The sequence below is a fragment of the Lathamus discolor genome, chromosome 17 (genome assembly GCF_037157495.1).
Source record: "Lathamus discolor isolate bLatDis1 chromosome 17, bLatDis1.hap1, whole genome shotgun sequence".
Taxonomy (NCBI): domain Eukaryota; kingdom Metazoa; phylum Chordata; class Aves; order Psittaciformes; family Psittacidae; genus Lathamus; species Lathamus discolor.
In genome coordinates, this window is record NC_088900.1 from 6504406 (window position 1) to 6531013 (window position 26608).

Sequence of the window (26608 nt, forward strand, 5' to 3'; positions counted from 1 at the left end):
GGCCAGGCCCCAGTAGTGCACTGCCATCTTCTCGGCGATGCTGTGTGCTGTTGATGCAGTTATTCCCATTGGTGATGTTCCAAATCCCCCATAAAACGGGCTGGAAACAGTTAAGTGACCAGCATAGCCCTGAGAGTGCTGGTAGATGTCTTGTTGCTAGGGCTGCTTCGAGGCAGCTCCTCTGGCACGTTGGGCAGCAGCAGCAAGGCTCCAACCCTGCCTGAACTAGAAGGGGATGGTTCTGGGGAAAGTGAGTTTAAACTTGCCATTAGCATCTGAAGACCTTCTCTGCTACTTGGAAGCCTTTGCTCCTTGGTGGCTGCATTGGCAGCAGTGCAGTGTAAGAGAAGCTCCTGCCTGAGCTGTAATTCCCAGCCTTCTCTGTATGAAAAGCACCCTCCTGGCCCCTTGCTAGGAGAGCTTTGGTGAGAAAAGGGCTTTCCAGGCTAAGCTGGGAGGATCAGTATTCACAGCGAGACAGAGCTGTGCTGGTCCGAAGCCATCAGCTTGCCCTTGGCACAGCAGGCCCTATTGCAGAGGGGCAGTGTCCAGGGCACAAGAGGCTTGGCTTTGTTTGGGGACACAGCACGGGTTTGCTGGGAAAGTACTGGGCTGGAACAGAGTGGCATGGAGGGCAAAGCCAGCGTGCCAAGCCCTGGTCCGCCGGAGCACAGGCAGGGTAGGGACGAGGCTCGGCTGTTCTGAAGTCATCTTCAGTCCTGGATAACCGATGTGTTTGCTCCTGCACCTCATTCTCCCTGTGGCGCTTGAAGCACGGAAGGAGAGAATCACCCCAGGTGGAGGTGGAAGGTCTGGAGGTGTGTTCTGTACCAAATCGCTGTGGTATTAAGAAGTTTGCTTCCTAATGCCGTAGACCGTTAGATGAACAACAGGATTTACTGAAGTCAGAAGCTGAAGTTCTGCCCCCGTGCTGGTGGTGCTCACACTGATTACACAAGGGAGAGGACTTTACCCTCCAAGACTTTGTAAATGAGTAAAAGCAAGTAAATGTTTACAAATAGTGTTGTGTAAGTGCAGTGTCGGAGGGCTCATGGAGTAAACTCTGTGCTGAGATGCAGCCGCTCGCGCTGCTGTCCTCCTGCCTTCAGTAACCCACTTGGACTCAGGCCTGTGCTGCTCCACACAGCCTGGGTACCCTTATCTGCAGTTAAACCCTGCGCAGCCTCAGGGTCTGTGCTGGTGCTTCACTCATACGTAGGGTACCCCCAGCATTCCCAAGCGTGCTGTGTGCAGGCACCAAGGGCTGGCTGGGGAGACCTGCCCTGGCCAAGCACGGCTCCTCTCCTGAAGGCTTCCGTAGCCACATTCCTTGGCTTTTCCAATTGTTTTCCCTGTACTGTGTTAGGAGGCCAGGGCTTCTCCTGAGCAAAGAGGGGGAACTGTCTCTTCTGCCCCAGCCCACCAAGTGTTTTCCCTCGAGTGGGGTGCACCTTCGCAGTGCCCGCTGATGGAGCGTGCTGTCCCTGAGTGGAGAGCCCTGGCTCGGCTGTTGAGCATCACAGCCAGGGACTGAGAGAGCGTTCACCAGAGCCGTGTTTAGGATGTGACTGCACTGCCTTCGAGCAGCCTTGCTCCAGTTTTGCTCCATCCATCACAGGGCTGGGAATGCTGCCCATGGGAAACCTGCCTTGCTCAGCCCCGAAGGAGTGGAGCTGGCGGCCCGTGGTGCCAGTGTCACATGCTGCACTGACACAAAGGGGATGGAAGGGCTCCTGCTCCGGGCGGCTGGAGCAGGGCTGGGGTTGAGGAGAAGAGGGAGAATTCCAGCTGTGCCATCCCTCGGCCCTCCGCATCCCCGAGGTGCCGTGCTGGCAACGGGATGTGTGTGGTCGTGTCCTGGGTTCAGGCTGTTCCAGGCTGAGGGGACTCATCCCCATATAGCAGGGCTGGCTGCGGGAGCAGTCCTGCTCCAGGCTGTGTTTGGAGCTGGAGCAGCCGGCCCGAAGAACCATTCGCACAGTTGGAGCGGTGTCCCGAGCAGCATGTGGGTGGCACGGCCCCGCCAGCAGCTCTTACCTCATGTTTTCCTTCTCCCTTTTCCGGGAAGGCTGACTGGTAACCGCGCGTAACCCCACGGTTGTGCAAAGGAAGGGGGAGGCTGGCCACATCTGACCGCCCGCGCTCCATCCCGGGCCAGCCCGAGCTGTCGCCAGGGGAGGAAGGGCACTGGGAGCGCTGTGCCAGCCCTGCAAGCGGGTCCCATCCGGATCCCGGTCACTTCACGGACGGGTGTCCCTGGGAGCACCTTCCTGGCATCCCTCCCTTGCAGACCCAGCAGTGTGGGGCCGTGTCCTGGGACGGTGCTGCCCGCTGTGCAGACAGGCAGCTCTGGTGGGGCTCTGCCTGCTGTGTGTCACTCGGGGGCAGCTCCCCGGTGCTCGTGGCCACGTCGGCATGTTTGTGCTCCACGGGGCTGCTCAGAGCTGTTTACAAGCATCAGACCCAATGACGGCTGCTCCCTGCCTCAGGACTTTATTCAAAACAGCGTGTACCCGATGATGGGAGGTTTTGCTTGATAGCAATGTAGCCTTTACCCTCGGTCATGAGAGCTTGCAGTGCAGATGGACTTTGCCAGGCAGATCACTCATGTAGTCCTGTGGCCAGATTGTGGGAGGGCAGGGAGAAGTCATCTGATAAAAGTGAACATCCTGGCCAGCTCTTCCAGCAAGGCTGTGCTGCTGGAACGTCCCATGTGGAGGCTGGGGAGATGCTTCTCCCTCCTCATTGTGCAATGAAGGAGGTGGAGGGGAAGGCAGCAGGGCTGGGAAGCAGGCTGAAAGGATCTGGCTCCTGTCCTCTGGTGCCTCTGCCCCTCTGATTTTAGGCTGCTTTTGTAGACCCAATGGGAGGCGGATGGCATTGGGGTCTTTGGGATCTCAGTGCTGGGGGGGAGAAGCCTGTCCAAGTGCCACTGGGGGGGCCCCGGTGCTGCATCGCTGCATGAGAGCAATGGGGGTCCCTTTCCACCACTGGCTGTTGGTGCCGTTGCATCTCAGAGCTGTAGTTTGCAGGGAGCGCTGCAGGTTCCTCGTACTAACCTGGCCTTTCTCTGTCTCGCCTGACTTTGAAGAGTCCATCGTAGGGAACTGTATGGACAGGAGCTCCCCTGGCCAAGCCATGCAGGTGCCTGACCACAACGGGCTGGGCTACCCCGTGCGACCCGCCTCCAGCGAGCACCCGCGGCCCAGGACCCTGCAGAGACATCACACCATCCAGAACAGCGATGATGCCTACGTAGGTTTGAAGCAGCAGAGCTTCCTTGCTGTGGGGGTTACGTACAGGGTGTCCTGTAGGACAGGCAGCACCCGGCTCTGTGGGGCTGCTGGGAATGGAAAGCCCCATGAAACACTTGAGTTAGTGAACACGCTTTAGCAGAGATCCATGTGGAATGCTCCTCCTCTGCTCAAGGCTTGCCCCACGGTGGCTGCTGCAGTGTGGCAGCTCTTTTTCCCCCATGTCCTCTGGTGAAGCAGCCTGTGTTTTGGGCTGCTGGGAGCTGTCCTGTCCAAAGCTGGATGTGTTCTCTGCAGCAGCTCCCTTCTGCTCTACGTGAGAAGGGCTCTGCCCTACTTAGTTCAGTGTGGGTCTGGAAGGGACTTGGCCTGTCCGGTCCATTCTTGTGCTGAGGGGGCAGTGGCTGCACCTGAGCTATGCCTTATGGTGCGTGCTTTTCACTTGTACTTCGAATCTCTTGCTGAAGGCTTCCCAGAGAGCTGGGGCAGCAGAGGGATGCTTTGTCCTGATCCCCCTTTGACTTGTGTGCTGCTCTCTCCGCAGGTGCAGTTGGATAACTTGCCTGGAATGAGTTTAATGGCAGGAAAAGCACTAAGCTCTGCTCGGATGTCGGACGCTGTCCTCAGCCAGTCGTCGCTGATGGCCAGCCAGCAGCTGCGTGACAGGGACAGCGATGGTAGGGACCTGCCGAGCTGCAGGGATGTGACGTGGCGGGGCTGGGCCAGGAGCTGAGGGCACCAGCTCGCAATCTGGGGTGCAGGGCACCTCTCCTCCAAGTGAGCAGTGCCTGCAGGGAGCAGGGGAGGGGTTGGGCACCTCCTGTGCAGACTCCAACGCTGTTCTTTGCCCTTACAGAATGTGGGGAGAGTTTGGAAGGTCAAGAGCATCCCAACCTAGGTGATGGCAACCAGCATCTAAACACCTCCTGTTACCCATCGACATGTATTACAGACGTCCTACTGAGCTACAAGCACCCGGAGGTGCCCTTTGGGATGGAGCAGGCAGGGGTGTAACCAGGAGGGAGTGAGTATTCAGGTGTCCTCCTCTGCCCAGTATAGGGTCAGAGCCCTATTGTGTGGACTACCATGTGTCCCGTTCCCTGCTGCCTTGCTCCAGGGCTGGTGTGAGGCTGGGAAGAGACCGGCAGCTCCAAGCTCCCATGCCTGTGGTCCCCTGCACATCATCAGGCTCCTGCCAGGCCTTGGCTGCTCTGTCAGGGTCCTGTGTCTCCCTCCCAGGGTGTAGTGTGTGGTCTGGGGTTGGGAATGGGGTTGGGGCTGTGGAAGCAACGCTGCCGTCCTTTGGTGTCTGCTAACGCCTCTGCTTCTCCTCTCTTGCAGGTTTTCTGTACAGCTTTGAAACGAAAAGGTCCATTTTAAACCAACAGTATCTAGCAGCATTGCGCCAAATTGCCGTAGTATTTCTGACTAACTGGAATACCATGGCCCCTCTCCTCGTACTCCGCGCCGCCAGCCTGCCCGCCCTTCGGTTTCTTTACTTCCTTTGCCATGTTTGCCTGGAGCTCCCACGGAAGCAGCAGAGCCCCCCGCGGAGCCCGAGCACTGGGGCTGCTCTGGAGGGGTTTGGCTGCCCAGGGAGCAGGCGGGTGCGGAGGCGGTCGGATCCCGGATGCCTCATCCCGTGCCATCCTCCTGCTCTTCGTCCCTGTGCTCTGGTGAGGACGAGGACGGTGCCGGCCCCGCAGCAGATCCCACGGCTCCGTCCGGGAGCAGCCACCCCTGGTGCAATACGCTTCTTGTCTCATCTTGGTCTGCTTCGGTTCCTCCTCTCCGTCCGACCGCCCGTCTGTCTGTCTGTCCGTGTGCTGAAGGATCAGCTCCTCCTCCCCCCGGCCCCGGCCTTTTCTTTTCCAACCTGCATCCCACTTGGGGTTTTTCTTTCTCCTGGCTTTTCCGTAGGGAAGACGGATTTTCCTTTGTCTCCTCGGCTCCTCCTCCCGACCACGTAGGAATTGTTTTTTTGGTAAATGTTGTTTTATTATTATTGTTATTAATAAAAAGGCAAAAGGAATTTCCGTTTGAGAGGAATTTTTAACCTAGATTCTGTTCTGTATCGATTGTGACTTGCACCTTTTGTTCGCAGTGTTTTATTTCCCCCGATGACATTGTACTTGTGACTGGTTTTCCCTCGCTCGTGCCAGTGGCCGCGGTGGTGTTCTCCTCGATGCAGTTCAGGCGCGCGTCGGTCTCCCCTTGTCCCGCCGCCCCCGTTCCCGTGCGGGCTGGGCGCCGTTCCCTCGGGCATCCGCGGCTCCGCTTCTCCTTAATGACACTTTTCTGGGATCTTTTATAAGAGCAAACCCCCCCCGCCTCTGCACAGAAGGAAGCGCGGGCCCAGCCCGGCACAGCGGCGTCGCTGCCCTCACATCCTCACCATGCCTCGGCCCGGCCCCCCCGGCCAGGAGCGCTCGCGGGGCGCGGGGAAGCGCCCAACGCCTCCTGCTCCTACCTTTGGTTTGGTTTCCTCTGTTTACATGGTGCTGGGGGGGGGGGGGAGCCCCTCGGCTGCCCCGCTCCTGCAGGGCCCCGCTCCACGTGCCATCGCGCAGCATCACCCGCCCTGCCACGGCTTTGTATTGTAGCACCCAACCCGCGCAGTATGTGTTGAATGTATATTAATGCCCTTTGCTCTTCTTTCTGGGTTTCGGAAATGTCGGAAGTATTTTTTTGCCTTCCTCCCTCCCTCGTTTCTGTTGGACTAAACCAAACCCAAGTTTCAGTAACTCTTCGGTCCATTTCTTCTGTGGGTCACTTGCAACTCGTCACTTAGTTGGACAGTGGGATCATGACAAATAAAACCATGATGATGATCTGCCCTCGTCTCCTCTCTGGTTGCTCAATGCGGCCGCGTGGGTGAAAGCTCAAGGTGCAGCAGCCCCCTCCTTGCCACTGGCACTGTGTGCAGGGCCCTCGGCCCCCCTGCACAGCCCCTTCTACCTGCTGCAAGCCGGGATCACCGTGTTCCTCCCTTTCCTGCCCTGCTCTATCCCTCGGGCCGCAGCATGGAGCCTGCGCTGCCTGCATCCTTCCCTGTGCAGGGAATGCGGTGCTGCAGATCAAACCCGCGGTGCCGAGCACATCCAGGAGCGGGGCAGCTGCGGGGGGAGCACACGAGGACGGAGGCGAGGGGAGAACGGAGCTGATGCCATGGAGGGAAGGGGGGTGCCGTGCCCCGTGAGCCAGCCCGGCGCTTCCGCCGGCGCCCCCCAGCCTGCTCTGCCGCTGCGCCCCTTGGCCCCCTCGGCCAGGCTCAGTTCATGTGGATGCCTGCGGGCACCCCCGGGGCCGGGGGCGCCTGGCTCCCACCAGGGGCTGGGGACGAGCGGCCAAGCCCCCGCGGGCGCAGACCTTGTCCCCGGGCCCGGGGCCAACCCCCGCGGGCTGCCGGGAGGCCCCGGCCGCGGCCGGGCAGGAATCTGGGTCAGCGGGAGCGTAAACAGCTCCTTGGCCGGGCCGCGGAGCTCCTGTTTGCTCGCGGCGCTGCCAAGCGCGCTCCTCGGCGCGATCCTTGAACTCTCCGCGCCACATGGGCCGCGCGGGGAGCGGTTTCTTGGGCTGCTCCGCCGCTTATCTCCCCCGGGAACGGCCCCTCCGGCATAAATAGCGGCCGTGGGGCAGCGCGGCGCAGACGGGACGGGCGGCAGCGGGACGGAGCCGGTGAGGGCCGCGGCTGCTCCCGAGCGCGGAGCCACGGGCTCCGGGTGCCGCCGGATGCGGCGGCGCAGCGGGGATGCCGCGGTGCCGGGGGGGGGGGCTCGGTCCTGCCGGGGCGGGGGGCCCTGAACCCGACTCTGTTGCTCTGCCCCCAGGTTCAGCGCCAAGATGAGAGCTGTGGTGGTGGCCCTCGCCCTGCTCTGCCTGACGGGTAGGTCCGCACCGGGCTGCGGCTGGGCGCGCAGCAGCTCCAGTCCCTGCGGGGCGCAGCGGGATGGGGCAGCGGAGCCTGACGCTGGAAGCCCTTGGCTGCAGCCGAGTGGCTCCCGGCTCCCTCCGAGCCGGGCGGGGCTGGAGCCGTCCCTCCGCGCAGCGGGTCCTGATCGCACCGTGCTCCCCCCGCAGGCACCCAGGCCCGCGCCTTCTGGCAGCATGACGAGCCCCAGGCGCCCCTGGAGCGCCTCAAGGACATGGTGGAGGTGTACCTGGAGACCGTGAAGGCCAGCGGCAAGGATGCCATCTCCCAGTTCGAGTCCTCGGCCGTGGGCAAGCAGCTGGAGTAAGTGGGGTCCGGACCGGCGGGGGGTGATGCGGGCTCCCCGGGTGCCGTGTGTGACCTCTCCCCCCGCTCCCCATAGCCTGAAGCTGGCCGATAACCTGGACACGCTGGGCGCAGCCGCCGCCAAGCTGCGGGAGGACATGGCCCCCTACTACAAGGAGGTGCGCGAGATGTGGCTGAAGGACACGGAGGCTCTGCGCCAGGAGCTGACCAAGGACCTGGAGGAGGTGAAGGAGAAGATCCGTCCCTTCCTGGACCAGTTCTCTGCCAAGTGGACGGAGGAGCTGGAGCAGTACCGGCAGCGCCTGGCGCCCGTGGCGCAGGAGCTGAAGGAGCTCACCAAGCAGAAGGTGGAGCTGATGCAGGAGAAGCTGACCCCGGTGGCCGAGGAGGCGCGGGACCGCCTGCGCGGGCACGTGGAGGAGCTGCGCAAGAACCTGGCTCCCTACAGCGAGGAGCTGCGGCAGAAGCTGAGCCAGAAGCTGGAGGAGATCCGGGAGAAGGGCATCCCCCAGGCCGCCGAGTACCAGGCCAAGGTGGTGGAGCAGCTGGGCAGCCTGCGCGAGAAGGTGACGCCGCTGCTGCAGGACTTCAAGGAGCGCCTCACCCCCTACGCCGAGAACCTCAAGACTCGCCTCATCACCGTCCTGGATGACCTCCAGAAGGCCATAGCCTGAGCCGCCGGCCAGGACTGACCCTGCCTGCTCCCTGCCCTGCCCTGCCCGGGGTGGGAGCCCTGGGACCCCCCTTTGCCCTCCCGCTGCCTCCCCCGCTCCCTGAACCGGTGTCGGTCTCAGCTTCGCTTCCTTTTGTCAAATAAACGTGACTTAAGTTATTGGAGCCCGCTCAGTCTTTGCAGTGGATGCTGGAGGGGGGCTCGGGCAGGGAGGGAATGGGGGGGACCGGGAGCTGCATTGTGGGTGCCCTGGGTTCTCCCTGCCGCTGAGGTGCCCCGCTCAGAGCCAGGAGCCGGGTCAACCCCCCCCGCCCCGTACCCGGGTACTCGTCCGCAGCAGGGGGGAGCCGCGCATCCATCCCACCCCTCCTCAGCCCCAACGACACCTCCACAGCCGCTCGTTTCAGCTCTGCTTTATTGCCAGCACCGTGACAGCGGGAGGGGACCGGGGGGGCCCCATCCCGTCCGCCCCCCCCAGTGCTACGCGGCCGATGTCCCCTTCCAGAGCTGCACCAGCTGCTCCTTGAACCGCGCCAGCCGCTGCTTCGCCAGCTCCGCGTTGTCCGAGAGCCACCGCCTGCAGGGACACGGACGGGGTGAGCGCCGGCTCTCGCCGGCCCCACGGCTGCGGGGCGGCGCGGGGGGCACGGCGGTACCTGGCCTGCTGAGCCACCTCCGACTCCTGCACCCTGCTCAGGGCGCTCTTGGCTATGGCCGATGCTTTCTGCGCGAACTCCTGCACCTTCCGCACCAGCGCCTCGGGCTCCCCGGGCTCATCGGCCCCTGCAAGCACAAGTATGATGGGATGTGGCTATAGGCTGCCTATAGGCACTATATACACGAGCATCTACACACCCTGAGCCCGGCCACAGCCCCCTTACTTGCTTGTGCTGCCAGGACGGCCGTGCAGGCGAGCAGGAGCAGCAGGGACGCCCTCATGGCTGCGGAGAGAGCAGAGCACACGGCATGGGGCCGCCCCACGGGGGTCCCAACCCTGTCCCCTTCCCACCGCGACCCTCACCCGGGCTTCCCCACTCACCTGAGCCGGGCTCTGGGGCTGGGGCAGCCCCGGGGCCCACTTTATACCCTCGCACTGGGGCTTGTGCAAAGGTCAGGGGCTGGCCGGGAAGGGGCCGCGGTGCGGGGACCGAGCGGTGCCAGGTCTGTAACGGAGGGGCTGCCTCCGGCCGGGAGCTGCGAAATTCCCTAGGGAGCAAGGCACGAGGCTCTGCATGTGCCTGCTGGTGTGTGCATGTGTGTGCACGTGTGTGCATGTGTGTGCATGTGTGTGCATGTGTGTGCATGTGTGTGCATGTGTGTGCATGCGTGTGCACATCGGGTTCATGTGTGTGCACAGCCCTGGTGCTGTGGGCACGGCACGAGGGTGACATCCAGCGGCCCCAGCCCCGTGGGGCTGCTCCAGCCCTGGGGCACCCCTGGGGCCCTTTGGACCTTGGCACCACCGCTCCCGGCTGATCCCTGCCCCCCCCAGCCCTGCCCTTCGCCCCAGCCCTGACACATCAGCACCGGCGGCGGCACGGAGCGGGGGCACCGCAGAGCCCCATGCCCATGGCCAGGGACACGGGTCCCAGGCTGGTCAAGGGCACAGCTGCATCCGCAGCGTCCTGGGTCCTGCCATTCCTTATGGGATTCCTCCAGGAGCCTGTGCTCAAAGGGAGTGATGCTGTCTGCTCGTGTGCCTCCATGCATCCACCACAGCATCCCCCCAGCCCGCGCCCTGTCCCATTGCGCATCCCGGGTACCACACAGCCGGCACCAGTGGGTCCATCACTGCGTCCTATGGAGCTGGGGGCTGTCCTGGGTCCCCACCCTGGGGTGCCCATGTGCATGTACCCCATCCCTCACTGCCCTTGTCCCTGGCACCCCACTGGGGGCTATCAGGGCTGGGGCTGATGTCAGGGCTGGGGCTGATGTCAGGGCTGGGGCTGATGTCGGGGCTGGGGCTGATGTCGGGGCTGATGTCAGGGCTGTGCACACGTCAGGCGCCTCCACGTCGTGACCTTGCTAAAGTCCAAGCCCGAGGCTGTGTCCCAGCCCTGCGTGGAAGCCACCGAGGGCGCTCAGGCTGCATAAATAGGGCCGGTGCTCCCCGGCGCAGCAGCACAGCACCGCAGGACCGCAGTGCTGGCAGTGCAGGTGAGTGCCTGGGCACAGCGGTGCTTGCACTGCCTGCAGTGGGGCTGCCGCCATGGGGCTCCCTTCATCCCTGCTCTGTGTTCCCCCAGGCATCCCCAGCACTCAGGATGTCTCCCAAGGCGGCCACCCTCGTCCTGGTGCTCCTGGTGGTGTCAGGTGAGGCAGTGTGCGGGTTTGGGATGCCGGGATGCTGTCCTGCCCTGGGGCACGGATAGGGATGCTCTGCCCCATGGGAATGGGGTTGTGCCAGCGCTGATCCCAGCCTCTGGATGCAGGAGCCCGGGCTGATGTCAACCCGGACCAGGTGGCCAGCGTGCTCTGGAAGTACTTCACGGAGCTGGGCAGCAACGCCAAGGACACGGTGGACCAGCTGCAGCAAGCCGAGATCACCAAGCAGCTCAAGTGAGCAGGGCTGCGGGGCAGGGGGGATGCCGGGGGGGCCGGGCAGGGGTCTATGGGCACACATGGGGGGCTCTGACACCCGCTTGTCCCCAGCACCCTGCTGGAGAGCAACCTGCAGAGCGTGAACTCCTACGCCGAGGACCTGCAGCGGCGCCTGGTGCCGTTCGCCACGGAGCTGCAGGCGCGGCTGGCGCAGGACTCGCAGCGCCTCAAGGAGCAGATCCGCCGGGAGCTGGCCGAGCTGCAGGCCAAGCTGGCGCCCTACGCCGACGAGGTGCACCAGCAGATCGGCACCAACATCCGCCAGCTCCAGGCCAGGATGAGCCCCTACGCCGAGGAGCTGCGCTCGCAGGTGGACCGCGGCGCCGGGGACCTGCGGCGGGCGCTGGAGCCCTTGGCGGCCGAGCTGCGGGCCCGGCTGCAGGGCAGCACTGAGGACATCCAGGCCTCGCTCAGCCCCTACGCGGAGCGGCTGCAGCGGCAAATCGATGGCGGCGTGGAGAGCCTCAAGGAGCGCCTGGCGCCCCTGGCCGAGGAGCTGAAGGCGCAGGCGGGCAGGAGCGTGGCGGAGCTGCGGCGGGGGCTCAGCCCCTACGCGCAGGAGGTGCAGGATGGGCTCAACCACCAGCTCGAGGCGCTGACGGCGCAGATGGAGCGCGCGGCCGAGGAGCTGCGCGCACGCCTGGAGGCCAGCTCGGAGGAGCTGCGGGCCCAGCTCTCGCCGCTGGCGCAGGAGCTGCAGCGGGCGGCGGGCGGCGATGCGCAGGGGCTGCGGGAGCGCCTGGCACCGCTGGCGCAGGAGCTGGATGAGCGCGTGGGGCAGACGCTGGAGGCGTTCCGGCAGCGGGCAGCCCCCGTCGGGGAGGCGCTGGGGCAGCGGCTGGTGCAGCGCCTGGAGGCCATGCGGGGCAAGCTGGAGTCGGGCGCTGCCGGCGTCGAGGACCACATGGAGCTGCTGGAGAAGGAGGTGCGGGACAAGGTGGCCGCCTTCCTCGGCACCGCGCAGCCCGCGGCGGACTGAGCCCCTGACGGCGCCCGGTGCGGGGCCGGCTCCTCGCGGCACGAATAAACCCGTGTGTGTGATGCACAGCCTGCTGCGTGTCGTGTACCGGCCCGGGATGGGCAACCCAGGGCAGCTGCTCCAGGGGACAGCATCTCCCCCAGTCTGCGGCCCAGGGCAGCCGGGAAGGGAGCAGAGTGGGTCCCGGCGGGTGGGGATCTCATCACAGCACGGGGATGGGGGTGGATGCAGCCACCATCAACCAGAAAGGGGTCAGTGACAGGGACCTCACAGCTCAGGGGTGCCCCAGCAACAGGCAGCATCCCACATACAGACACGCACCACGCTGCCGTGGGGCCTGCTGCTGCTATGGGGTCCTGGGCCAGGCAGGCTGCACCGGGTGGGTGATGGACACAGCATCCCCACAGCCTGCAGGGACTGGGGCCGTATGCAGATGGTAGGGAGCAGCAGAGCCCTGGGATGGGAGCGCTCCCAGGGCTGCTCGGGGTGACCCCGTGTGTCCACACAGGGAGGGATCAGGGTGGACTTTGGTGCCAAAGAGCACCGGTGACTGCTCGGAGCTTCCCCCCAGCACCGCGCTGGACTTCGCCCCGTGCCCCAGCCCTGCACCCTGACCCAGGGGGAAAACCTGCCCCTGTTTGCTGGGCTGCTTCGCTGCAAACATTGCAGCGCTCTCCTGGTTTAAAAGCCTGGTGTCAGCAGCCGGCTCCCCGCACGGGGCTCCGACCCGGGCTGAAAACGTGGCTGGTTTTTTCCTGTGGGAAAGGCGACAAGAAGGGCACCACACCAAAACGGGGCGGGTTTGGTATCCCAGCGGGAAGCAGGGATGCTCGATGGCAAACAGGCAGCCCCATGGTGGGCACCGCGCTCGTTTCACCCTTCCCTCTCGCAGAGCCTCCTGCCCCATCGCAGTGCCGTGGGCTCCATTAGACCGGCCGCCATAGGTGTCCCCTATGGTGCTGCAGCTCTGCCCCAGGCTGCGCAGGGCAGGGGCAGGATGAGGCCGGAGCACGGCGCTCAGGTGACCCCCACGTGAGCCCTCAGGCACGGCCGCAGCCTCCACGTTGTGTTTACCCGAGTGAGGTCCAAAAGACCTTCCCCTGCACGTGTATAAAGGGAGCCGCGGGCCGGCGGCGCCGCAGGGACACGGGAGGCACCGGGAGCCGGGTGAGGGGCACCTCCTGCCCGTGTCACTTGTGCCGGTGCCCTCCTGTGCTGGCGGCGCTGTGGGGGACCCGGGGGGCGAGGTCCCTGTGGGGCAGAGTGAACGGGGCACGAAGCATGGGGAGCACTGACCCGCCAGGGCTCGGGGAGCCCCGCGCTGATGTGCTCCTCTCTCCTTCCTCCCGCAGCACACCATGCCTCCGGAGGCTGCGCTGCTCCTCACCCTCCTGGCCACCATCCCAGGTAGGTGCAGAGCGGAGGAGCTTGCTCAGGGATGACCGGGGGCGATGGGATGGGGCGGAGGCTGGGTGCTGCCACGCTAACACTGCCCCCCTGCCCGCAGTGGCACCGGCCGAGCCAGCAAGGAGCAGCTTCTGGGAGTACCTGAGCCAGCTGACGAGCGACAAGGACAGCCCCGAGCATGGCCAGGGCAGCAAGCCGGGCAGGGGCATGGCGTGAGTACACCGGGTAACCCCTGCAAGCCCCCCGCACGCTGGGGACACAAACGCTCCTGGAGGCGGTCAACAGCTTTATTGTGCGTGTGTCAGGGCGCAGCGAGGGGGGCTCACGGCGGCTGCTCTCATGCAGGAACCCGAAGGGCAGCTTCGCCCAGGATGGGGTGAGCTACATGGGGCACTTCCTGGAGAAGCTGGCGCCCCTGAACCGGGGGCTGCAGCCGCGGCTGTCGCAGGACTCGGAGAGCCTGAGAAAGCTCATCCGGAAGGAGCTGGAGAGCCTGCGGGTGAAGCTGTCTCCGTACGTGGACGAGGTGCACCACAAGGTGGGCAGGCACCTGGAAGAGCTCCGCTACCGGCTGCAGCCCTTCACGGAGGAGCTGCTGGACCAAGTGTCCCTGAAGGCCCGGGAGCTGCGGCGCCACCTGATGCCGAGCCGGGAGGTGACGGCTCAGCTCCTGGGGGGAGCGGACGAGGTGCAGCGCTTCCTGGCTCATTACAGCGACAAGATCGCGCAGCACACCGAGCAGGTGAAGGGCATCTTCCACCCGTACGCGGACAGGCTGGTGACCGAGATCCACCGCAACGTGGAGGAGCTGCACCGCAACGTGGTCCCGCACAGCCAGGCCAGCCCGGAGCAGCTCAACCAGTACATCCAGGAGCTGTCCTCCAAGCTGACCCACAGCGCCAGGGACCTGCACCACAAGATCCAGAGGAACCTGGAGCAGCTCAAGGCCAAGCTGAGCCTTTACCCCGGCAGCGTGCGGGAGCGGCCGCCCAGCCCCGAGCGCTACCGCGAGGCGCTGGCGCGGGAGGTGCAGCGCCGGCTGGACGAGTTCCGGCGGGACACGTACGTCCAGATCCAGGACTTCACCCGCGCCCTGGACCAGGAGACGGAGGAGATGCGCCTGAAGCTGTCAGCGCGGGTGCCGGAGGACCCGGAGGGGGACCCGCCGCCCGTGGAGGACCTGCACGCCCGCCTCGATGCGCTATGGAGGGACTTGTCCCGCAGCCTGGGGGAGCGGGGCGGCGGCGAGGCCGGGAGCGGGACCGGGACCGGGGAGGGCAACGGGACCGGGGCACCATAAGCACCAATAAAGGCGCCGCCATGTTGGACCGTGCCCCTTCCTCACGTGACCGCGCGCCGCCCCACGTGACGGCGGGGCAGCATGTCGGCGCAGGGCGCGGTGGCGGCGGCGGGCGCGGGGTCCCTGTTCCGGCCGCTGAGCGCCGAGGACGCGGAGCAGCGGCCGGCGGAGATCGAGTCGCTGTGCATGAACTGCTTCCGCGGCGTGAGCGGGGCGGGCGGCAGGGGCGGGCTGCGGGGGCCGGCGGCAGGGGGTGGGTGCTGGCGGGGCCCGCAGGCCCCGGGCCCGCGGTCCCACCAGCCCGGTCGTGCCGCAGGGGGTGACGCGGCTGCTGCTCACCAGGATCCCGTTCTTCAGAGAGGTCATCGTGAGCTCCTTCACCTGCGGGAGCTGCGCCTGGTCCGACACCGAGATCCAGTCCGCGGGGCGCATCCAGGAGCAGGGCGTGCGCTACGCGCTCGCCGTCACCTCCCGGCAGGTCAGCGCCGCGGCCCCGCGCAGCCCCGCTCCCGGCGCACCAATAAAGCGTGCCCCCTGCGCCGTCCGAGCGCTAGCGCTGGCTGTTGGGCAGCGAGCGTTTGCGTCCCCAAACGGGCACGTTCCCCCTGTGGTCCTGGGTGAATCGAGGCTGCTGAAGCCTGGGGCGCTGGGTACCCCGGTGCAGCCCCGCAGCCCTGGCGCTGTCAGGATGCTGACGCTGCTCCTCAACTGTTGTCGTGTGCAGGACATGAACAGGGAGGTGGTGAAGACCGACTGTGCCACGGCTCGGATTCCAGAGCTCGACTTTGAGATCCCTGCTTTCTCCCAGAAGGGAGGTGGGTAGGGGGGGCCGCGCGGGGAAGGACCTGCCCTGGGTCCATTGGGTCACGTAAGCCTGGTGGGGCCTATGTGTGGCACTCTGTGGTGTGTTTAACAGCGCCTCGTTTCTGTTCTCTTCCCTTCGCAAGTCCTTACCACCATTGAAGGGCTCATTGACAGAGCTGTGGCCGGCCTGGAGCAGGACCAGCCTGTGCGCAGGGTACGTGGTGGAAGGGGGGATGCTCCTCGGCCGTGCTCGTTGTGCTCATCTTCTGCAGTGCACGCTGCTGGTAGAGGAGTGTTCTGGGTGCTCTGGTTTGTGCTGGTGTCTTCAGCTCTGGCTGCCCCAGCACTGGCCTCAAACCTCTCCTCCTTTGCAGGCGACGGACCAAGAGGTGGCCGCTAAAATTGATGAGTTCATTGGGAAGCTAAAGCAGCTGAAAGAAGTGCATTCCCCCTTCACCTTTGTGAGTACCTGGGGTGCAGCCCCTTTCCCCCCGGGGGAAGCACGGGATGGGTTCCTAAAGCTTTGTTGTCCCACAGATCATCGATGACCCTTCAGGGAACAGCTTTGTGGAGAACCCTCGTGCACCGCAGAAGGACGATGCGCTGGTGGTCACTCACTACAGGAGGAGTCCCCAGCAGGCTGCCATGCTGGGGCTGGAGGTAACGGGGAGCTGCTCAAGCCGTGCCATCACCCCCTTTGTCCTCTGGGAGGCCCTGGGTTAAGGAACAGGAGTTAAGGCTGCTCCTGTCCCCTGCTGCAGGGAGAGGAGGTGGATGAGAAGCCAGATGATGCTGCCGAGGACCTGAGGAATGAGGTGGGTGACTGCAGTGGTGCCCATGCCGGGGGGGGGGTGGTGCCTTTGGCCTGGATGGGCCTTTCTGATGCTCCTGTCTGCTCCTGCGCCCCAGGTCCTGCAGTTCAACACCAACTGCCCCGAGTGCAACGCTCCAGCCAACACGAATATGAAGTTAGTGCGTATCCTTGGAGTGGGGGCGCGGATCATTGCCCCCCGTGGGGCTCTGCATGGAGGCAGCACTGGGGAGAGTCCCACGTGTGCCCTTCCTCCTGCATAAGGAGCCTGTCAGGGTGCCCGTGTGTCTTGGTGCTGCTCAGGACTTGCCCATGAGCTCCTGCAATGCCTCGGGAAGGACTGAGGCTCTTGGGATCTCTGAGACTTCCCTTTCCTTGGGTTTTCCTTGACTGTCTGCTCCAGAGATCCCGCACTTCAAGGAGGTGATCATCATGGCCACAAACTGTGACTCCTGTGGGCACAGGACGAATGAGGTGAGCTGGCAAACCCCTGCCCTGTGTGCTGGGGGGCAGCGGGCTTCTCACCTTCCGTGGGTAGGAGTTTCCAGGGTCCCTGCCCTCCAGGCTCAATTCATGGGTGAGGAGCATTGTGCTGGGGCTGGCAGAGCTGTTTCTGGGCAGGGGTAGAGCACGCACGAGCTGTGTGCAGGCTGCGTGTGCAGCATGGCCAGGTTGGGTCTGAGCTGCCTTCCTGAGCAAGCCAAGGGGAGAGCTGGGTCCTGGAGAGCTCTGTTTGGCCGTGTCCATGCTTGCTCAGGCCCTCCTGGGTTAAGGCACTGGCCCTGGGCTTGGAGTGGCCTCTGAGCTGCTGGGTAAACCCTCTTCAAGCATTGGGGTGTGCTTTAAATATAACGCTCTGTGAAGCTGACTGTGGGTGCTCGTAGGTGAAGTCTGGAGGAGCCATCGAGCCGCAGGGCACCAGGATAACCCTGCGGATCACAGACCCCTCTGACATGACAAGGGACATCCTCAAGGTGCGGTGCCTCTGGATGCCTGCGCTGCCCTGGAGCTGGGGCTCAGTGGCCCCACAGGGCTCAGCGCCTTCTTCCTCTGCAGTCAGAGACGTGCAGTGTGGAGATCCCGGAGCTGGAGTTCGAGCTGGGCATGGGAGCGCTGGGGGGGAAGTTCACCACGCTGGAGGGGCTGCTGAAGGACATCCGGGACCTGGTGAGTGGTGCTGGGGGGCTCAGCCCCTCTGCGGGGCTGGGGTCTCACACTGCACTGAGGGTTCCTGCTGTTCCAGGTGGAGAGGAACCCCTTCACCCTGGGGGACAGCTCTACACCCAGCAGGACCGGGAAGCTGCAGGAGTTCATTGGGAAGCTGCAGGAGGTGAGCGCGCTCCTGGATTTCCATGCTTTACCCAACCACTGCGGTCGTTTAACTGAGGGCAAAGCCAGGAATGCCTGGGGTGTGCTGGGAATGTCCTGGTGCCAGGAGCGGAGGGTTAAGAGCACTAATGCCTGGGTGTGCTGTCTTTCCACAGATCATAGAGGGAAAGGCGAAGGCTCACCTCATCCTGGATGACCCTGCAGGCAACAGCTACCTTCAGGTACAGTGGGAGATGGGCTCCTTGACATGTTGTAAGCAGTTCGGGTGGAATTCCTTTATTTCCCTTTTGGGATCTGGCAGTGAGCAGGGAAAGGGAACTGCTGGTGGCTTTGAGGGAAGGAAGATGGGAATGGTGCCTGTTCCCTGGAATCGGGCTGGGAATGTGGTCTGGCTCAGATCATGAACCCCTTGGGGGGTGACTCTCACCTGAAGCCCCTGTCTGGGTGCTGCTGAGGGGTCAGAGCCTGTAAGGAGCCCCCATCTCCCCCCGTAGAACGTGTATGCGCCGGAGGAGGACCCGGAGCTCCGAGTGGAGCGCTACGAGCGGAGCTTTGAGCAGAACGAAGACCTGGGCCTCAACGACATGAAGACGGAGGGCTACGAGTCAGAGGGAGCCTCGGCCCGGTAGCCGGGCCCCTAAACCTCCATGGAACGGGACTTTCCGGGCCGGAGCCCCTCTCCCTGCCTGGGACACGGCTCATCCCGGCCCGGGGTCGCTGCTGGATGTGGGCTCATGGCCCCGGTGGGGTCCTGGGGGCCCCCAAATAAAGCCGCGTGTTGAAGGAGGCGCCGTGTCCGAGCGTGATGGCCCCGCCCACCGCCCCCTAGCCCCGCCCACCACCCCCAAGCCCCGCCCGCAAACCACTAAGCCCACGCCCACCTCCCCTCAGGCCACGCCCCGTCCGGCGGCGCGTGCCGGCGCGCTGCCCTCACTTCCGGCTCGCGGCAAGATGGCGGCGCAGGGGCTGTCGAAGGCCGAGTACCTGCGGCGGTACCTGAGCGGCCCGGCCGCCGCCGCCGCGCCCGCCCAGCCCCGCCGCCGCCGCAGGAAGAAGCCGCCGGGCGCCGCCGGCAGAGGCGGGTGAGTTGCGGGGCGAGGGGCGGCGCGGCCCGAGCCAGCCGCGGCCTTCCCGCAGTGCCCGAGGCGGGCCGCGGCCCGGGCGCTCCCCCGGGTCCCGCCTCGCTGACGGCGGACGGGGGCCCCTTTGCCGCCCGCAGGATGCGGATCGTGGATGACGACGTGAGCTGGAGCAGCATCGCTGCGGGCCGCGAGAAGGAGGAGGAGGAGGAGGACGAAGGGGACATGCCTGTGGTGAGCGGGAGGGGCTGACGGCGGCGGCCCTGACTCCGGGCTCCTGGTGCGGCCCGGCCCGTGTCTGCCTTCGGAGCCCTTCTCATCGCCTCCTCCTTTGGGAGCGTCTGCGGCAGGGAGGGACGAGTCTCCCTGCGCTAAGCGCAAGGGGTGAAGCGCCCTGCAGGCAGGAGTAGCCCGTTCTTTACTTGTATCCAGCCTCACACGTGCCCGAAGGATGTGGCGCGCCCATAGAGTGGTTCTCGGGGCTCTAAAGCAGCTCTGGAGGCAGGGCAGAAGGTACCCGTGCCATCGCTGGGAATGCTGGCAGCAAGGGGGTTCCTCGAGGGCAGAGGCTCTGGGGAGTGAAACGATGGTCACACAGCGGTTCTCAGTGCCGTTATGGTTAGCTCTTTGTGCCAGGGGGTGGAGATCCGTTCTTCCTCCGCCTCCAGAGCTGCTCTTCTGTGTTCAGGTGGCCGAGTTTATTGACGAGCGTCCGGATGAGGTGAAGCTCATGGAGGAATTCCGAACAAATGCTAAATGGAAACTCCTCGGAGGTGAGACCAGGCCAAAGATATCTGTGTCCTTGGAATGCTGACGAGAGCGTGGGCTGTGCAGCTCCCTGGTGACGGTGTCTTTCTGGTTGTTTTCCTTTAGACCAGAATGAAGACTCGCAGAGTTCGGATGTTTCAGTCGCTGCCAAATCTGCCCCCAGGTACAGGCTTCAGCTGAGAATCCTTCTGTGGGTGAACTCTTGTTTTCTGGTGGTGCCTCTCTTTTACTGCAGTTTCTAAGAGCCTTGCTGTGAAGTGTGAGAAGCGGCAGGGGCAGGGCTTCCCTTTCCTGTGCTGGGGGACTGGCAGGCAGCGCTCTGGGTTTCGGTGTGATAGGTGGACCTGCTCTCCCACAGGGGCAGTGTCAGGGGTCTGGGTGATGCCTCTTCAGAAAGCACCTGTGGGATGTTGGATGGGGCTTGGAGCAACTTGCTCTAGTGGGAAGTGTCCTTGAGTATGGCAGGGGGTTGGAACTGGGTGAGCTTTAAGGTCCCTTCCAACCCAAACCATTCCCCAACTCGTTCTGTGTTTTGTGGCTGCACAGCATCCAGGCTCTCTTGTTTTCACCCTTGATCCGTACTGCTGGCTTTACAGATCCCACTTGGGTTTCATTTCCAGCTTGGAGGCAGCAACCAAACACAGCTCTCACTCTGGTTCCCACCTTTGCCTCCCCTCGCAGGCGGCAGCGCCACGACTCGCCGGAGGGCTCCCCACCAAGGGGGCTGCGGCACGACTCCCCTGACGTTGCGCCTGTGGGCCCGGATCCGGCCCCTGCCGGGCAGGACAGGAGCAACTGCAGCAGCCTCCTGCCCCCCGGGCGCCAGCGCCACGACTCCCCGGACCCATCCCCACCCAGAAAGAAGCGCCACGACTCCCCCGAGCTGTCACCACCGAGGAGGAAGCACAGCGGCTCCCCAGACCTCTCCCCACCTAGGAGGAAGCGCCATGACTCCCCTGACCTGTCCCCTCCTAGGCAGGAGAGGAACAACTCCTGCAGCCTCCTGCCTCCCAGGCAACAGCGCCACGACTCCCCTGACCTCTCACCACCACGAAGGAAACGCCAGGACTCCCCTGACCTCTCACCACCAAGAAGGAAGCGCCACTACTCTCCTGATCAATCACCACCAAGAAGGAAGCGCCAGGACTCCCCTGATCTCTCGCCACCAAGAAGGAAGCGCCACGACTCCCCTGACCTCTCGCCACCAAGGAGGAAGCGCCACGACTCCCCTGACCTCTCGCCACCAAGGAGGAAGCGCCACGACTCCCCTGACCTGTCCCCTCCCCGGCGGCAGCGCCACGACTCCCCAGACATGTCCCCAAAGAGGGGCAGTTCAGCAGCAGGGAAGAGGAGCTGCAAGCCCACAGACAAGGCACAGTCAGGAAGGGCCCCAGGGGAGCAGCCTCAGCCCCGGCACAGTGTCTCTGACAAGTCCTCATCGCGCCAGAAGCGCCAGGCCACCCCAGACCTGTCCCCTCCACGGAAGCAGAGGTACAGCTCTGACTCGGATTCCTCACTGCCCCGGAGGAAGAGGACAGGGTCACCCAGCCTGAGAAAGCAGAGCAGAACAAAAGGTAAGTGTGTGCAGGAGTTTGTCCTGTCTGTCCTGTGCTTTGCTGTCTGCCTGCTCTGGGATCTGTGTGCTCCTGAGGGATGAGTGGTGTGGAATTGGCAGTCTGCAGGCATGGAATGGTGGTGGATAGATGGTAATTTCTGTTGGTACAGCTAGTTCTGTGTTTTCATTAGCCAGACTAGAATTAACGAGAGTTAACTGGCTAAGGCTTAGGCATGTCCAGAAAGAGACTGGAGTTTAAACCCTGTCTCCAGGTAGTACATGTTTAGAAGGATTCAGAGAATTCCCAGGCTCTTGTCACATACGTGTCTTTGCCCTATAGCTTGTCATCTCTTGAGGTCTGATTTTTCCTAGGAGTTGACATCATGTACCTCCATTTTTAGTCCTTTCGTGAGACTGACTCTGCCTACCTCTGGGGTTTTCAGGTAGTGTGTGTCTTTACTGCAGGTGCTTCTCCAGCCACGACACAGCCCAGGCAGGTGCCCTCACCTCAGAGGGGCCTGAGGCACGACTCCAGCTCCCCATCCCCACGGAGAGGCAGCCGGAACGTCCCTGATGCAGAGCGCAGGCTGGGCCGTGTACACAGCGGTTCTCCGAAGCGTGGACCTCTCAAACGCAACCACAGCCAGTCCTCAGACTCGGATCTGTCCCCTCCCCGACGCGCTCTGCCAGCCGGGAAGGAGCAGCACCGCTCCAGGAGCCCCCAGGACCTCTCTCCGCCTCGCCACCGTGATGCCAAGGGATCTCCCAAGAAGGTAGATGTTCCCCTTGTTGCACCTCTGGATCCTGGACAGCTTCAGCCAGCACTAACTGTGACTTCTGTTTGATTTACAGGCAAACACCATGCTTTCAGGGGTCAAAGCTGGCCTGGTGTCAGCTGATGTGCTGCGGAGGGAACAGCAGGAGCTCAGGAAGCATGAGAGGAGTACCAAGCACTTGGAAGGTAGGGGTGTAAAACACTGCACGAGCACCAGCTCACTTTCTGCTTCCTGCTCTCAGTCTTTCAGAGCCTGGAATGAGTCCAGGGGCTAAAATACCGAAGTGAGGGGCAGTTATTCATGGAAATGTTCCCAAATGTGTGACTTGAGGCATCTCTCCCATGCAGAGGAATCCCGACACACTGAGACCGTCTTCCGAGACAAGTCAGGCCGCAGGAGGGACCTGGCGCAGGAGCGGCTGGAGCAGCAGCAGAAAGCTGAAGCCAAGTCCGAGAGGGATGAGCAGTATGCCAGATGGGGAAAGGGGTAAGGGTCTGCACAGCCCCCAGCACCATCTCAGGGCTCTTTGGTCTCAGTTCCAGCAGTGGTGTGTCACTGTGTTCTGAGTCTGGGTCTGGGACTGGGCGACCATGTGTTCCACATGCCCTGGAACCCCCTCAGTTATTCCCTCTGGCTGGATGTGCATTGGGAATGCTGCATACACGGTGGAAGTTCAGGGCTGTGATGGGTCCTGCAAATAGAGCAACTCCCAGTGAGTGATGGCTTGGTTCTGTGTTTGTTCCCAGGCTGGCGCAGGGGAGGCAGCAGCAGCAGAATGTGGAAGATGCCATAAAAGAGATGCAGAAGCCGCTGGCCCGTTACATTGATGACCAGGATCTGGATCGAATGCTGAGAGAGCAGGAGAGGGAGGGGGACCCCATGGCTGAGTTCATCAAAAAAAGGAAGGCCAAAGAGAACAAAGAGAAGAAAGGTTTGATTCTGAGTTACACCAATCTGCTTTAAGGCCCTGGCAGCATAGAAATGCTGCTGCTGTTTAAATGCAGCTTGGTCCTCCAGACCTATTTCTATGGAGTGAGTGTAGCAGCAATGTTTGTTGCTACCGGCTTGTTACCAGTAATGGTCACTACTATTTGTTAGCTTGGAGAGCAGGATCTGGTGGCTTAAAAATCGGGAGAGTCTGATTTGATTGTGTCTTTGGGAGTTCCCTCTGTGAGCTGTAGCTGGCTGTACACACAGTGCTTGATGTACCTCTGAGGTGATGATGATGTGACCGTGGTAGCACTGAGTAAATGGCTCTATTGCTCTGTGTGTTCTAGAAAAGCCCCGGTACAATGGACCAGCACCTCCACTCAACAGATTTAACATATGGCCAGGGCACCGCTGGGACGGCGTGGACAGGTACGTGTCCTGATGTTAGTGCTGTGTTAGAGTAACGGTGAACGTGGATGGGCTTTGCCTCAAACGGTTCATGGTGTAAAGGTTCACAGCTACCAGTTGATGAGGGTGTTGCCAATAGTAAGGGCTGGTACTATCAGCTAAGGTGTGAAGAGCTTCAGAGATGCTACTGCAGATCAGGGTGGAGACTGAGCCACAGTAAGAGCAGTAGACAGCTCAGGATGTCTCAAAGTTTTTTTTGCTTCAGAGAAGCTCCTGCCCAGCAGCCCATGGTGTTCTTGGTGGTGTTTGCAGGTCCAACGGCTTCGAGCAGCAGCGCTTTGCCAGGATAGCCAACAAGAAGGCGGTTCAGGAGCTCGCCTACAAGTGGAGCGTTGAGGACATGTAGGGCAGGTGAAGGACCGCGCACAGCAGCACTCCTGGCTGCTGCCTGGCCAGAGCTGTGAGGAGCAGCTCACTCCGCCTGGACCAAGCCCTGTCCTCGGTGCTCAGCATCCCACTGGATCCTGTTCTGAGAGGAGAGGCTGAATGGAGGAGAGCTGCCGAAAGAGGGTTTCCCCATCAGCCTGAGGGGCGAGGACTTGGGGCAGCGCAGTGGTGGAGGTGCAGGGGCTGCTGCGTGCAGGAGCAGCTCCTCTCGCTGGTGCTCCCCATGAGACACTGGTTTCTGGGCCATTTGTTTGTCTTCTAACAGACTGTAGAAACTGATTTGTTTTCTATTTGTTTGATGCCAAATGCTTTGTCCTCTGAGGGCGGTTCACAAGTCTTCAGGTGTCCTAAATCTCAGGTTGTTCTTCATGCTGGAGGCATTTGGAACACGTGGTTGCTGCAGAGCTGGTCCTCTCCAGTCTCTTCCAGCACCCTAAAGGTGGGGGGGCAGTTTCCTGTGGAAGCAGACATGCAGAGGGTGTTGAAGTGCTTCCCCTGACGAGTCTTCCCTGGAGCTGGAGGGTCTTGGGGCTTCGTTCCCTGGTTTTTATTCACTGTGTTCCCTTTCTAGCAGTCCTAGACCTGTGTGTGCACTCGGAAATAACAGCTTGCTTTTTTGGTACTTGATTTTGGTGGTGGTTCTTCCACAAGGAGAGACGAGGGGAGTCAGTGACGGTCAGCTTGCTGGTGCAAGGGCTGTGTGTGACTGCAGTGCTGCAGGGCACCAGCCAAACAGGGCACCCCAAGCGGCACTGCTTCTGAGGTGTAAAACAATACTGTGGACTTCCTGAATTCACCTTAGTGGGAGAGGGGATTCCCTGGGTAGGGCTTGTGCCTTCCTGCTTGCCCTGCTTGGATGTGAGTGTGCTGCTCTTGTAGAGCAGGTCTCTTGTTTCTTACCAGGTACTTTCTTCTTAAGCTCTTCCTCTGCGCAGTAAGAGCATGGGAGAGCTTGGGCGATGCAGAAGTGAAAAATGCATCCGATCACTGTTGGCAGCAGAGCTGTTGGGAAATGGTGTGGGATGCTCTGGGATGAGAGGGGTGATGGAGATGCAGCAACTGCCACAGGAAGTGGATCCCTTTATTGGTGCTTGTGGAGGGCAGCAGCCCTGGTCCTGGCACCGAGCAGCCACTGTGATTAGCTTTAAGCACAAAAACTGCATATGAGAATCTTAATTGAATTTGGAGCTCTGTCATTCACCGTCACGGCAGGCACCGAGCGCAGTAATTATTATGCAAATGAGGCAGATAGAGAAATGATTAATAATTGCACAAATTAGAAATTATTGTAAACATCCTGTGAGTGGTGATAAGTGCGGGAGGAGGCTGCGAGCGCGGGAGCCACCTCCGGATCCTGCAGCCCCAGCGCTTCATTACTGGGATCAGCAAACCATGCACTGGAGCTGTGCAGTGCTTGGGGTGAGTCAGGCTGGAACTCCATGGAGAAGGTGGGTTTGGGGCTCGTCTCCTCTGTGGAGGAGCCAGGATGCTGCAGCCCTGCTGTGTCCCTCTGGTACCCGGCGTATCCCTGCTGGCACCAGCATCCCGGTGGGGCTTCACCCCTGACTGGCCCTAAAAAGCACCTACTAATGACTGGTGGCTCCTGCTCCCTCCGAGCTGGTTTGTCTGGCATTTGCTGCTAATTGCACAGCACTGTTTTCCCCTCTTCCGCTGTTCCGTACTTTTGACAGTGAGCACGATAATAATAATAATAGGCTTACAGCAGCTAATAGGCTTACGTGGTGCATTATTCGTGTCAAGGACAAGCAATTAAGCCTGGCCTCACACATCATAATTAGATTTTTGTTGATGAGCTCATGGGTAATGTGTTTAGTTCAGATTAAGAGCTTAAGGCGGGTGTGTGACGCCACTGGACCCTAGGACCCTGCCTGCAGGTCTGGCCGGAGGGATGGAGGGATGCAGAGATGGATGGAGAAGGGCTGCTGGGCTCAGCCAGTGCCTCGGACAGCTCTGCCTGTCCTGGTGAGGGTGAACAGAGCTCCTGACCTCCTTATTTCATGGCTCCAACAAAGCGGGCTCTGGCAATGCAAGCTGTTGTTGCTGAGGTCTCCTCTTAGTTTGTAATTAAAAAGAGCCCCTGATTTGTCACATTAATTTCTCTCTAACCAGCAGCAATCCCAGTCATGGGTGCTCAGAAGGGCCTGGTGTCTGTGTTCCGTGAAGCACAGCGATGGGGCCGTGGTGGGGTACCCCAGGGTACCAGCCCCCCAATTCATTTTGGAGGAGGATCGCTTCTCCCGCTGCCTCCGTCCTGCTGCAGGGCTGGAATGAATATCCTGAGAGTGACAGGTTAGTGATTGTATATGCATATGTGCACTTTCCCTAATTATGGAATAATTAGGGACACACAGAGATAAAAATTACTAATAATATTTACTCTAGACTCCCTTTTTTCCCAGTAACCTCTCTCTCCTGCTCATTTGCCGTGTCTTGGTGGAAATAACTTTGCAGATCCCAGTTAATGAATATTTGTTAATGCAAGAGCATTCCACGCCGGAATATCCAGAGGGCATCCTCTCTCTGCCTTGTAATCTGTTTCACGAGATGTTTAATATTTATGGTTCCAGAGCCTCGTGAATAAAGAGCCACCCGCAAACCCCCAGGAGCTCAGGGGCTGGGGATATTTATGGTGCTTCCTCTTTTCCTTTTCAATTACAAAGACACCTCACATAATTAAGTGCTAATAACCTTGTTAATCTAAAATTGATACTCTTTCTCCTGGCTATCTCTTAATAGAATTGAAAACAGATTAATAATCAAGGCTAGGAGACATTGCAGGCGATTAGGGAAGAGGGGGTGCGCTCCGGTCCATCCCGGAGAGGATGTGGGAGCTGAGCACGGCCACTGGCATGGGCCACGCCAGGGCTCCCCAGAGCTGCCTTTTCCCTCCTGCTCCTAACACAGCTTAAATGTTGAAGACAAACAGGGATGTAACACCACCTCCTAATGAAAGTGGTTTATGTTAATTAATTATGTATCAAGGCTCATTTCCATGCGCAGCCCGGCTCTGCTTCCCCTCCGCCGAGCCTTTGATCTGTCAAAGGCTAAATGGGAGATAAATAATCAAATTGAAAAGCAGCCTGGCTGGAGATAAACATGGTTGAGATGTGTTATCTGGTGATTAGCGCCAGGCACTGAGGAATGGGGCTCAAGGTGTGGGTACTGCTGCGCACGCGGGGCATGGGAAGCTCCCTGTGCCTCAGTTTACCTGTGTCCCATGGGTCCTGCG

General features: G+C 61.7%; 7 protein-coding genes across 12 annotated transcripts in view; 6 read left to right on the plus strand and 1 right to left on the minus strand.

Moving 5' to 3' along the window:
* SIK3 (SIK family kinase 3) overlaps positions 1-6087 on the plus strand; it is a 56337-nt gene extending 50250 nt beyond the window's left edge. For 4 of the 5 annotated variants that reach the window (XM_065697201.1, XM_065697203.1, XM_065697202.1 and 1 more), the window contains 4 exons: positions 3092-3255; positions 3799-3931; positions 4111-4278; positions 4596-6087. In XM_065697201.1, the coding sequence (XP_065553273.1) occupies positions 3092-3255; positions 3799-3931; positions 4111-4268 (455 nt within the window). In that variant the 3' untranslated portion in view covers positions 4269-4278; positions 4596-6087. The remainder of the gene's footprint in view (positions 1-3091; positions 3256-3798; positions 3932-4110; positions 4279-4595) is intronic. The other variant, XR_010616463.1, reaches the window with a different exon arrangement.
* A 742-nt stretch (positions 6088-6829) lies between these two features.
* APOA1 (apolipoprotein A1) lies at positions 6830-8323 on the plus strand. The gene is made up of 4 exons (XM_065697206.1): positions 6830-6932; positions 7085-7140; positions 7335-7488; positions 7568-8323. The coding sequence occupies exons 2-4, from the start codon at positions 7098-7100 to the stop codon at positions 8163-8165; spliced, it is 795 nt and encodes a 264-aa protein (XP_065553278.1). The 5' UTR covers positions 6830-6932; positions 7085-7097; the 3' UTR covers positions 8166-8323.
* A 239-nt stretch (positions 8324-8562) lies between these two features.
* Positions 8563-9453, minus strand: APOC3 (apolipoprotein C3). The gene is made up of 4 exons (XM_065697207.1): positions 9204-9453; positions 9046-9105; positions 8821-8947; positions 8563-8741 (listed from the first exon to the last, which is right to left on the minus strand). Exons 1-4 carry the CDS (start codon positions 9436-9438, stop codon positions 8645-8647), a joined length of 519 nt encoding a protein of 172 aa, XP_065553279.1. The 5' UTR covers positions 9439-9453; the 3' UTR covers positions 8563-8644.
* Positions 9454-10248: 795 nt separating this feature from the next.
* Positions 10249-11812, plus strand: APOA4 (apolipoprotein A4). Its single transcript, XM_065697205.1, has 4 exons — positions 10249-10321; positions 10411-10477; positions 10597-10723; positions 10817-11812. Exons 2-4 carry the CDS (start codon positions 10429-10431, stop codon positions 11742-11744), a joined length of 1104 nt encoding a protein of 367 aa, XP_065553277.1. The 5' UTR covers positions 10249-10321; positions 10411-10428; the 3' UTR covers positions 11745-11812.
* Positions 11813-12487: 675 nt separating this feature from the next.
* Positions 12488-14484, plus strand: APOA5 (apolipoprotein A5). The gene is made up of 5 exons (XM_065696955.1): positions 12488-12599; positions 12710-12911; positions 13097-13151; positions 13252-13363; positions 13497-14484. Exons 1-5 carry the CDS (start codon positions 12571-12573, stop codon positions 14449-14451), a joined length of 1353 nt encoding a protein of 450 aa, XP_065553027.1. The 5' UTR covers positions 12488-12570; the 3' UTR covers positions 14452-14484.
* On the plus strand, positions 14452-18181 carry ZPR1 (ZPR1 zinc finger). The gene is made up of 14 exons (XM_065696956.1): positions 14452-14655; positions 14768-14929; positions 15176-15266; positions 15399-15469; positions 15630-15716; positions 15793-15915; positions 16017-16070; positions 16165-16231; positions 16470-16540; positions 16951-17040; positions 17123-17233; positions 17310-17396; positions 17551-17616; positions 17890-18181. The coding sequence occupies exons 1-14, from the start codon at positions 14533-14535 to the stop codon at positions 18022-18024; spliced, it is 1338 nt and encodes a 445-aa protein (XP_065553028.1). The 5' UTR covers positions 14452-14532; the 3' UTR covers positions 18025-18181.
* Positions 18182-18259: 78 nt separating this feature from the next.
* On the plus strand, positions 18260-23985 carry BUD13 (BUD13 homolog). Of its 2 annotated transcripts, XM_065696953.1 has the most exons (11): positions 18260-18477; positions 18615-18708; positions 19163-19247; positions 19348-19405; positions 19924-20816; positions 21263-21570; positions 21650-21758; positions 21921-22059; positions 22320-22504; positions 22851-22932; positions 23224-23985. In XM_065696953.1, the coding sequence occupies exons 1-11, from the start codon at positions 18347-18349 to the stop codon at positions 23315-23317; spliced, it is 2178 nt and encodes a 725-aa protein (XP_065553025.1). In that variant the 5' UTR covers positions 18260-18346; the 3' UTR covers positions 23318-23985. The 2 variants fall into 2 exon arrangements, with proteins under 2 accessions (XP_065553025.1, XP_065553026.1); XM_065696954.1 differs by lacking the exons at positions 18260-18477; positions 18615-18708 and adding an exon at positions 18726-18987.
* The last annotated feature ends 2623 nt before the right edge of the window (positions 23986-26608 follow it).

What these genes read in the sequence shown, in the direction of transcription:
- ZPR1 (XM_065696956.1), top strand. Translation starts at nt 14,533, where the DNA reads ATGTCGGCGCAGGGCGCGGTGGCGGCGGCGGGCGCGGGGTCCCTGTTC. An exon ending in TGCATTCCCCCTTCACCTTT is followed by an intron (nt 15,717 to 15,792) that starts GTGAGTACCTGG and finishes GTTGTCCCACAG; the next exon opens with ATCATCGATGACCCTTCAGG. An exon ending in CTGCCATGCTGGGGCTGGAG is followed by an intron (nt 15,916 to 16,016) that starts GTAACGGGGAGC and finishes CCCCTGCTGCAG; the next exon opens with GGAGAGGAGGTGGATGAGAA.
- BUD13 (XM_065696953.1), top strand. Translation starts at nt 18,347, where the DNA reads ATGGCGGCGCAGGGGCTGTCGAAGGCCGAGTACCTGCGGCGGTACCTG. An exon ending in GCTGCCAAATCTGCCCCCAG is followed by an intron (nt 19,406 to 19,923) that starts GTACAGGCTTCA and finishes CTCCCCTCGCAG; the next exon opens with GCGGCAGCGCCACGACTCGC. An exon ending in CGCTGGGACGGCGTGGACAG is followed by an intron (nt 22,933 to 23,223) that starts GTACGTGTCCTG and finishes TGGTGTTTGCAG; the next exon opens with GTCCAACGGCTTCGAGCAGC.
- APOC3 (XM_065697207.1), bottom strand. Translation starts at nt 9,438, where the DNA reads ATGCACACACGTGCACACACATGCACACACCAGCAGGCACATGCAGAG. An exon ending in CGTCCTGGCAGCACAAGCAA is followed by an intron (nt 8,948 to 9,045) that starts GTAAGGGGGCTG and finishes TTGTGCTTGCAG; the next exon opens with GGGCCGATGAGCCCGGGGAG. An exon ending in GAGGTGGCTCAGCAGGCCAG is followed by an intron (nt 8,742 to 8,820) that starts GTACCGCCGTGC and finishes GTGTCCCTGCAG; the next exon opens with GCGGTGGCTCTCGGACAACG.
- APOA5 (XM_065696955.1), top strand. Translation starts at nt 12,571, where the DNA reads ATGCTCGATGGCAAACAGGCAGCCCCATG. An exon ending in GGCAAACAGGCAGCCCCATG is followed by an intron (nt 12,600 to 12,709) that starts GTGGGCACCGCG and finishes ATGGTGCTGCAG; the next exon opens with CTCTGCCCCAGGCTGCGCAG. An exon ending in AAGCCGGGCAGGGGCATGGC is followed by an intron (nt 13,364 to 13,496) that starts GTGAGTACACCG and finishes GCTCTCATGCAG; the next exon opens with GAACCCGAAGGGCAGCTTCG.
- APOA1 (XM_065697206.1), top strand. Translation starts at nt 7,098, where the DNA reads ATGAGAGCTGTGGTGGTGGCCCTCGCCCTGCTCTGCCTGACGG. An exon ending in CGCCCTGCTCTGCCTGACGG is followed by an intron (nt 7,141 to 7,334) that starts GTAGGTCCGCAC and finishes CTCCCCCCGCAG; the next exon opens with GCACCCAGGCCCGCGCCTTC. An exon ending in GCCGTGGGCAAGCAGCTGGA is followed by an intron (nt 7,489 to 7,567) that starts GTAAGTGGGGTC and finishes CGCTCCCCATAG; the next exon opens with CCTGAAGCTGGCCGATAACC.
- APOA4 (XM_065697205.1), top strand. Translation starts at nt 10,429, where the DNA reads ATGTCTCCCAAGGCGGCCACCCTCGTCCTGGTGCTCCTGGTGGTGTCA. An exon ending in GGTGCTCCTGGTGGTGTCAG is followed by an intron (nt 10,478 to 10,596) that starts GTGAGGCAGTGT and finishes CTCTGGATGCAG; the next exon opens with GAGCCCGGGCTGATGTCAAC. An exon ending in GAGATCACCAAGCAGCTCAA is followed by an intron (nt 10,724 to 10,816) that starts GTGAGCAGGGCT and finishes GCTTGTCCCCAG; the next exon opens with CACCCTGCTGGAGAGCAACC.